Below are 9062 nucleotides of genomic sequence, written 5' to 3' on the forward strand. Positions count from 1 at the left end.
TTAATCAACCAGATAATATCTAAATATTTATCCGACATTTACAAATATATTGCATGATATGGATACTATTTGGATCAAGAATTTGGGTCAAATCCATATTCCTACAATCACGAGCATTGGATTGAAGACAATCAGTTTGAGGAGAGTTATTATTATTTTTTTCCTTGTAACTCGATGGTTATGCATGTACAAAAGTCATTTATTTGCAATATCTTTTGACTAAACATAATTGGAGCTAGAATAGTGATTTAACAACAACCCTTGGACTTGGTGAGATCAAGGGTTTACAAAAGTCGTAAAAGTAGAAGTCTTTAAAGCTGCGTCCAAGTCTATCTCTCAAGTAGAATTTTACTTATGAGCCTCTATTTCTTTTTTAAAAAAGAAAACTAAGTACCGTAACTGTTTCTGTTTTATTACTCGTCCTTATAATTTCCTTCAAAAAATAAAAAGAAAAGTAAGTATCATATATAAAAAGTGAAGTGCTAATAGTCATAGCTTAAAGCTAAAATTTAACTTCCAAGTGCTTAATTTGTTTTTACCCTAAATAGAGTGATAGATGTAGCATACTAATAGCTTCAGAATGGAGACTTCAACGGATCACTGCTAAGACTTGGTCGTGTCAGGCAGAAATTGCATTTAAAATGGATGAATAGGAAGTCTGTTAGAGTCACTTGATTTTCCTACGTACACGTAAAGGAAATAAACCACCCAAATTACCTAAATCGATATGGACATTTTCCTATATAAGAAATGGTCATCACTTTTTTTTCACACAATTTACGTCAGTTCTTCTCTTTTCTTTCTGCTAGAAAATTTTGTAGTTTCCAACTTTTGATATGGCGAGCTCAAAAAACGCAGCACTGCTTGTGGCTTTCCTCTGTCTAATCCTTGTTCATGGGGTAGGTCAAGAGTTCTTGCAAGCCTATTTAATCTTGTTCTATATTTGATGCTTTTAGGTGAGATAATTCCAAGTTGACACAGTAATCTTGCAACTTTACATTCATACACATGAAGAAATATGAGTCAGAATGTCGGAATCCTGGAAGTCAGAATCTCCGAAATGGGAGGGGACGAATATATGTTCATCAAGGAAGGCAACCTTTAGTTTTGTTAACAATAAAGTTCACTTTTCAGAAAAATAATTTGTTAAAATCTCAGTCATTACTGGAAAATTTGTTTCCCTTTTACCATTTTCATAGAATTAGCATACTTGAAGTAGTTAGCATGAGCAAAAATCCCATATTTTGTTGCTTGATCATGTATTAATGAATGCACTTCAAAAGAATATTTGAGCTTTTCCAACCGTAAGATCTCTGCATTCATATATAAATTTTTTTTTTGTACATATACTATAGGATTTTGATCATTAATTAAACATCCTTTTTTAACTCTCTCAAAATAAAAAAAAAAATTATACTAACTGTTTGCGACGCTGACATTTCCTATAAAATTCGAACAGTTAGAATAACCATAATGTATTTGAACCAACTTGTAAAGCTAGTATTTCTGTTTTTCTTGAATATATGTAATTAAGGGAGGCAAATCTTGCTAATTTAATAACCATTGTCAAAATGATTTGCAGATAAATGGTGACAACGACCTGACAGTCGAAAAAGCCACCATCGGTACACATGCCTAATATTACTAGTGTCATTAGTTTATGTGCTTTATTAGGTCAATTTTTTTAATCAAATATTAATTTTCCAATTATGCCTTTGCACTTTGTTTTAACAGATTGTCCAGAAAAGTGTGCATATCGGTGCAGCAAGTCTTCGAGGCATAAAATGTGCATTAGGGCTTGCAATACTTGCTGCCAGAGGTGCAACTGCGTTCCTCCAGGCACCTCCGGGAATGAAGATGTCTGCCCTTGCTATGCCCGCATGACAACTCATGGAGGAAGGCACAAGTGCCCTTAATTAAAAAAAAAAGGTGCCCTATATATATATATATATATATCCGGAAAAATATTGGAAAGCATAAAAGGATGAAGAATGCTGTTGAATGCAAATGCATGGCACCAAAATCACTATGATGAAGAATACATGTTGAATGCAAAAGTGAAAAATGCTTTATGTCAATTTGATGCTTTTAGATGATATAAAACAACATTAATCTTTTAATAAGTAGTTTCTGTGGGTTATTTGTTTTTTTTTTCATTTTTTCTTTCCTTAAAATTGTTTCGCATGGTTTGGGAATATGATGGTCTTGTTAGTTTAGCTGTATTGAAAGGGTTGAGCCGAATCTTTGTATTTCCATATCTTGGTGGTAATTAATGGTGTGCTTCATCTTGCTAGGTTTGTCTAATTCTGCCAAATCCCCACGCCATTTTCTATGTCTATAATGTCTTTGCTAGTAGTTACTTTTATTAAAACATCAGCAAGATAAAGAAGTCAATTTTTTTTTTTTTTTTGTCAGCAACAATACATTTGTATAACCTACTCTATTCTAATCTAGGGGGAGGGGGAGCCTAAGGAGACTGTTGTAGGGGTTAGTAGGTATACAGACCCAACTAGACCAAGGGAGTGCTATGACACAACTCTTAGATTTTTTTTCACTGCTGATGAGATTGAAACCCTCCCAACAGCCTAAGGAGGGACTTCAGTCCCCTGGTGGCCACTGAGCCATTGCCCAGTGGTTAAGATAAAGAAGTCAATTGAGTACAGAATTTGTCAATAATGTCTTTGCTAGTAGTTACTTTGCTCAATTCCCCACGAATTTGTAAGTACAGACCCGTTTCAACTTTCAAGAATCAAGAACAATACTGACGTATAGAATTTAGAGTAAATAGCCCAAAAAAGTCACCAAATTATTTAAAGTTGCACAAGTTGTTCACTTAACTTTTTTCTTTTTTTACCAAAAAAGTCACTCATCTCCTTAAAACGAGCCTTTTACGTCATTGTAGCGAGTTTAGCTCTAGCGAGTTTAGCTCTTAACGTGACCGGAACAAGTAAATGACCTGTTAATATAGATTTTTAGCGTAAAAATGTCAAAAAATTTAAAAAAATAAAAAAATAAAAATGAAATTCCTAACTCAAAACAATGCTTTCTTCGGCTGCTTCTTATCACAGCCTCTTTCTTTGGAGCAACAGCGCATTTTTTGGCTTCTTCTCACCAGCGACAACAACGGCAATAATGGTCTTCACAAGAGCAGGCTGTTTGAACGAATTATTCACCTTAAATAGATTTTCAAATGCCAAAAGCCTTTTCAAGTAAACTGACAAAAGTTCTTGAAATTTGCCAGCAACTTCTGCTCCTTTTATGAAATTTGCTGACAATCGTGTAGGGACCCGATCTGCGAAGGTCAGGTGTTGGGGGTGCTGGGATGCGTGCCGGGACGGTGAGAGGAAGAAGAGGTAATACAGTGTTGGCGTGTTTTTTTTTTTTGGTTTCATTACATTTAACTCCTTTTAGCTTTGATCAAAATACAAATCAGTCTTGAAGTTTGAGTTTTTTTTTTTTTTTTTGAAAAAGTTTGGGTAATTATTTTTGGACACCTTTATGCTTGAAAACCTGCACTAACAAGTTAAATTGCTAATTTCCAGTTGGCTTAAATGTTATGCTCGCTGAAATGATCCATAAGGCTCGTTTTAAAGAGATGAGTGACTTTTTTGAGTAAAAAAAATGTTAAGTAATCGACCGGTGCAGTTTTAAATACTTTGGTAACCTTTTTTGCAATTTATTCTAAAATTTATATCATATCTCTCTATCTCTACTCATTAGTATGTTGTGTATGCTGCATGACGGATTGGGACAAGGGGCACGTACAACCGTCCCCAACGGTTTTGGTCATTTTCAACAGCGCGTAATTTTGGTTACACACGGCGTAACTTTATTTGCACAACGTGTAACTTTAGTATAAAATTTTGCGGGTCCCACACACAGTGTGAAAATCGATGCACAACTTATTATTTGGATCGCACAAAATTTTTTGGCCAAATCATGACCGTCCCTACCCCATTTCCAACGGATTGAGATCCTCTGCAGTCACAATAGTGACTGTAGAGTACAGTTAAAGGTGGGAGATTTGGAAGTTCTGAAATTCGTTAGAGTAGATTAAATATAAAACACCAATTTTAATGAGTTAAAAAATTGTTATGTTTTTTATTTTATTGTATTAGTGTTTACATTTGTTATGTTAGTATCTATATATATATATATATATTTTTTTCATCACAGTGGGTATCTGGGGCCGAGGACTGGTTACCGTACGCCCCAACTAATCCCACTGCGTGATCGCGAGAGGCTGCCCGACATCATCGATCAATGGTAACGACTGGGATTCGATCCGGTTGGTGGCTCTCACCCAACTGGGTTACAATCACTGGACCGAACCCAGACTGGGCATGTTAGTATCTATATTAGTTGTCCTACATTTTACATTATACTGTGCAGTTGATACTAATGACAACTGAAGCGTGAAGCCCATGATCCATTGCATGACATCGTCATTGACGTAACTGAACGGGCAATCCTCAGCTCTTGGTAAGAAGAGGGCCGAAATAATAAAAACTAATAAAAATAAGTTAAAATGCGTTTTCTCACTTGTGACAGGAGGGACTCTTAAGAGTTTTCTCTCTTATTAGATTCAGGATTGAAATCTTATACTTGGTAATTGGGGATGGAAAGAGTATAGAAAGAAATGGGAGAATTTAAAAAAAAAAATGGAGCATACATGTTTGAATGGGTTCGTGGCAACTATTTTTGTAACTCTAGAGGTAAAGTATAAGTCAAATTCTACCTTATACAAAAATTAAGTTTCATTCCGCACAATTTTATTTGAGTTTTGTTCACAAATTAATTAAGCAAATCACAGATAAAAATTGATTGTGGCTAAGGTTAAAGTTTTAGAAATTAGAGGTTTTGATTTAAATCTCTCACTCCGCTTCTTAAATTCCATACTTGTTTAAAAAAAAAAAAGAATTGGCATTAAATTATGTCTCAATCCCCTTAAAACTTAGTTGAATAAGCATATATTTTGCCTTTCCCCCCTTTCTTTTAAGGCGAGCCAAAATAAAACTACCATTAGAGAAAACTTTGTTTCCAGGCCCTAGAATAAGATCCTAGAATTTCTAGTGGTCCGGTTTGACCATGAATTGACCTTCTTCCCGAGGTGGGTAAGAGTACAAAATCGTTTTAGTAAAAATTCAATCAAAATTATCAAAAATCGGTCAAACCAATGATTCGATTCGACTGTTTTGACTCGGTTCAATTGCTTTCCTCTCTTGTTATTTCCAAACATAATTTGAGAAATTGTAAAACTTTCATTTATTAATAGGAACAAAAAAAAAAGGCTACCTATTCAGTATAAACATCAAAATTACTCATACCCCTAAACAATCTCTAAACCAAGAAGTTTTTATCTCTATCATCTTATTAATTTATCATCAATGGTTCCAACTTTAATTAGAAAGCCATATTCCTAACAAAAAAAATCTCGAACTGGGTATGCTTTATTTTAATTTAGTTTTTTAAGTAGTTTTGAGAATGAACATATTTTAGATATGAATTTACATTTTTATACATAATTTTTAGGTGTATATACGATAGCAAGCTTGATATTTTTGGAACGTTTTATATAGTTGACCAAAATATAATCAAGAACTTAATTTCAATATTTTTAAAATTATAAAAATAAAAAATAATTATAACATCATGTTGATGTCAATGGATTGTTGAGAAGAGTCTGACCAATTGACTCTGATCCATTAGTTTAGATGAATCACTATTTGGTCTGAATTTAACGCCATTGAGAATTTTACAAAAACACGGAATCTGTCCACCCATAAACAGCCTGACAATTATCTTCACTGCGTAGACAAATCATTTACAAAAGCCAAGCATAATGTAATAAAATGAGAAGAGAAAATAATCATTTTGGTCCTTTATCTTCTGAAACTTTACAAACATGGTCCCTTATTTATCACTATGTCCCTATGTAGTTTCTTATTATCACAAAAATTAACAATGAAGGACCCTTGATGATAAATTAAGAAAATGTAATGGAAAAGTCATCTAAGTTTCATGCTTACCATTAAAACAACAATTAAATGGGGGAGGATTGGGTTGGATGGTAGGATATGAGGGATTATAAATAGAAGGTCCTGAATTCCGAATATCCCATTAACTTAAAAAAAAAAAAAACCAACAACAACAATTAGATAACCGATATGGTCCCTTAACTTTAAAGTTTTATTTGAGTTATCTGAGCTAAAGGATAGGAAGTTTTGCTAATTTACATAAAACATTCATGGACAACAACAGAGACCTCTCACTGGAATTTTTTTTTCTATGGGCATGTTCTATATCGTCAAAATCTAATAAGCAATACTCAACAGTTACCCTGACCACCAAGCGCCAAGAAAATGCAGTCACTCATCTCAATTTATTCTTTGATACTTTTTTTTTTTTGGGGCTATTCTTTGATACTTCCACACACAGGAAAAGCAATGATTATTATTACTAATGATTATACAGAAAGGGAGCATTCAAGGCTCAAGGGCACTTGGGCTTGTTCCCTCGGGTCTTCAATCTGGCATAGCAGGGACAAAGTTCCTTGTTTCCATAAGTTCCTGGTGGAACACAGTTGCACCTTGCACAGCAGGCCTTGCACGTTCTGGTGCAAACATTCTTTCTTGATGCCTTGCTACATCTTCTCGAGCATGCATAGCTGCAATCTGTATTACAGCATAAAAAATTATAAGTTCACGGGAATTATAAAACTTAAGAGCTAATCTTCAACCAAATTTGTCTGGGAAATTTCAAGAACTAGAGTTGGCTAAGGAATTGAATTTAACTTATGACTTACTAATTTTTGGAGGTTTAGACCGACCGTCCACCTGCATGAAAAGGTAACATATCAAAATCAGAATTAGCAGGAACTAGAAAATGATTTTCTTTTTAAAGCACGGGTTGTCTGTTGATTAGTTTTCTTATTTATATTTATACTGAATCAAGTTATACGTTTGAAAAACATGCATTTTTTTCTTTCTCTTTCAAATGGTCTACTGAGCAAAATCAGAGTATTAGCCCATCTCCCTAATAATTTGTCTTGGACGTTGTCTCGTCAAGAGTCGAGGCTGCGTGTAGTCGATGTCGGGCATTTGCAGCCACATGGTATATGTCTAAGATTGGTCCACTGGCAACCTAAATTCCAAAATAGTGTTAGGGCTTAGGATCCTTCGTATTTAAGCTTGTACTTTTTTATGTTATGCTCCATTTTGTGTCAAGGTAAACAGTAACACCAAAGTATAATAGAGGCTCCAAATATAGGGTAAATAGTATAACATGAAATGTAATACCAAAATTGTAAAAGTGGATCCAAAGTTAACCAATTCCCCTCTCCCTTCCCTTCTCAATTCTGTAGAATCCTTCTTATAGCATTTAGGCCTTATTCTTAGTTGATTATTTTAACTAATTATAGGTTCTGATTTTGAACAATTAATTCTTTTTTATGTCCACATTGACTTTACATTTAGGTTATATATTTTTAATGATAAAAAAGGATAAACTCCTTAACCTACCAAAAAATAATTCTTACTGCTTCTAACTATTCTTCATAATCACTTTCCACAATCGGATTTTCACTAAGCAAACGAGAACAAGGCCCTATATTCCCACCATATCTGTACAATCTCAATCAGACAACCTTTCACTGTTGTGCTATACCTTCAAAATTCAAATGAAGAAGTTTGGAGGCAGAACAGTTTGAAGTTAATGATTCAGGAGAGTGAACGAGGAAAGGAATATGTCAAAGCAGACTGATTGAAACATTAATCATATGTAAAGATCAGGCAAAGAGGAACTAACTCAAGACTGCAAAAAACAAAGGGAGAAATTCAAAACATGAAAACAATCTATGCAATGATTTCCAAACTCTATTCAAATTGTTACATATTCTGGTCCAAATTATAAGCAAGAAAGCGCTTTTCTTCATCAATTGTGGGCTAACATATAACTTAGCTCATGGATTTCGACCTAGTTGTTAGATATACTTCGCATTTTTAACCAAATATTTGAGTATCTCTAAAATGAAGTCAGTATGAATTCTAGTTTTTTCCCTCAACTTTTTGACTGATTTATAGATCTTCTTGGTATAGTTTGTTTACGTTGTTAATTATATTTAATAGATCATCAATTATAATTGCCTACTTCATAAGGCTTTGGGTTGCCATGTCAAAGGATGCAAATTTGAATATAGGCCAAGTTTACATGGACCATATCTCAGAAGATAAGCGGGGCCTTAGGTGAACTCCATTAGTGGAACCTAAAATTTATGTGAGATGGCTCATTTAAACCGCATTCCGCTTCTGAACCTCTGCCTAAAGGGCCGCAATATGTAGAAAATTCAGGGAACTTCTACTGTTTATATGAAATATTAACAAAATATGAAAAAGAAATGAAGTGGACTGCTACATGATTGTTGGTAAGATGTCTAATGGTTGCATGGAAAAATTACAATATAAAGATTGAGAAGGAAAAAAACTTAAAAAAGGGGGAAGAAAAAGGAAAACCTAAATGAACGACCTGATGAGTCTGAGGAGTGGTGGTGTGACTGACGGACAATGCCTCTGTGAAAACCTGAAATATGTGAAATGTAGAAAGTAAACACAACTGGAAACTGCAAGTGCAGGCAATGACATTTTCAGCTATCAAGAAAGATCAGCTTATTTTCCTTTGCTAGCTAGTTGGTGGCGTTAGCGACCCGAAACAAACCTGTAGAAGGAGGACGGCAACAAGGAAAAGGCTGAAAAGCTTCATTTCTTGAAGAGGGATTTTGCGGTATGTATAGGGAGGAGTCAAAAGAAACAATGCTGGTGAAGATGATAGTAATTGAGAGCTTCACAAACAAAGCCGTTCAATGAGTAGAGCCTTTTATAGGCCATCATGCGTGAAAGATTAAACTTTATCACTTATATATTAGCGAGTATAGATGCATGTCATTTGATTCTAATATAAATTTGAACTTCAATTCTTAAATATACAGCAATGCATTTATGTTTCTTAGTATATTGGCGGTGGTACATAAAAAATTAATTATGTGTTTTCTTAATTTTTATTTACGT

General features: G+C 34.2%; 2 protein-coding genes across 2 annotated transcripts; one reads left to right on the forward strand and one right to left on the reverse strand.

Annotated features, from left to right (window-relative positions):
- The first annotated feature begins 836 nt into the window (after positions 1-836).
- On the forward strand, positions 837-1916 carry LOC113750537 (gibberellin-regulated protein 11-like). The gene is made up of 3 exons (XM_027294500.1): positions 837-899; positions 1583-1625; positions 1735-1916. Exons 1-3 carry the CDS (start codon positions 837-839, stop codon positions 1914-1916), a joined length of 288 nt encoding a protein of 95 aa, XP_027150301.1.
- A 4238-nt stretch (positions 1917-6154) lies between these two features.
- LOC113749816 (peamaclein-like) lies at positions 6155-8860 on the reverse strand. Its single transcript, XM_027293680.1, has 4 exons — positions 8713-8860; positions 8524-8577; positions 6806-6836; positions 6155-6674 (listed from the first exon to the last, which is right to left on the reverse strand). Exons 1-4 carry the CDS (start codon positions 8755-8757, stop codon positions 6493-6495), a joined length of 312 nt encoding a protein of 103 aa, XP_027149481.1. The 5' UTR covers positions 8758-8860; the 3' UTR covers positions 6155-6492.
- Between the last annotated feature and the right edge of the window lie 202 nt (positions 8861-9062).

Source organism: Coffea eugenioides, chromosome 10 (assembly GCF_003713205.1).
Source record: "Coffea eugenioides isolate CCC68of chromosome 10, Ceug_1.0, whole genome shotgun sequence".
In the NCBI taxonomy this organism is placed as follows: Eukaryota; Viridiplantae; Streptophyta; class Magnoliopsida; order Gentianales; family Rubiaceae; genus Coffea; species Coffea eugenioides.

Coding starts and splice junctions, on each gene's coding strand:
- LOC113750537 (XM_027294500.1), top strand. CDS start 837: ATGGCGAGCTCAAAAAACGCAGCACTGCTTGTGGCTTTCCTCTGTCTA. Junction 900..1,582: donor GTCTAATCCTTGTTCATGGG/GTAGGTCAAGAG, acceptor AATGATTTGCAG/ATAAATGGTGACAACGACCT. Junction 1,626..1,734: donor AGTCGAAAAAGCCACCATCG/GTACACATGCCT, acceptor TTGTTTTAACAG/ATTGTCCAGAAAAGTGTGCA.
- LOC113749816 (XM_027293680.1), bottom strand. CDS start 8,757: ATGAAGCTTTTCAGCCTTTTCCTTGTTGCCGTCCTCCTTCTACAG. Junction 8,578..8,712: donor TTGCCGTCCTCCTTCTACAG/GTTTGTTTCGGG, acceptor CACATATTTCAG/GTTTTCACAGAGGCATTGTC. Junction 6,675..6,805: donor GTCTAAACCTCCAAAAATTA/GTAAGTCATAAG, acceptor GCTGTAATACAG/ATTGCAGCTATGCATGCTCG.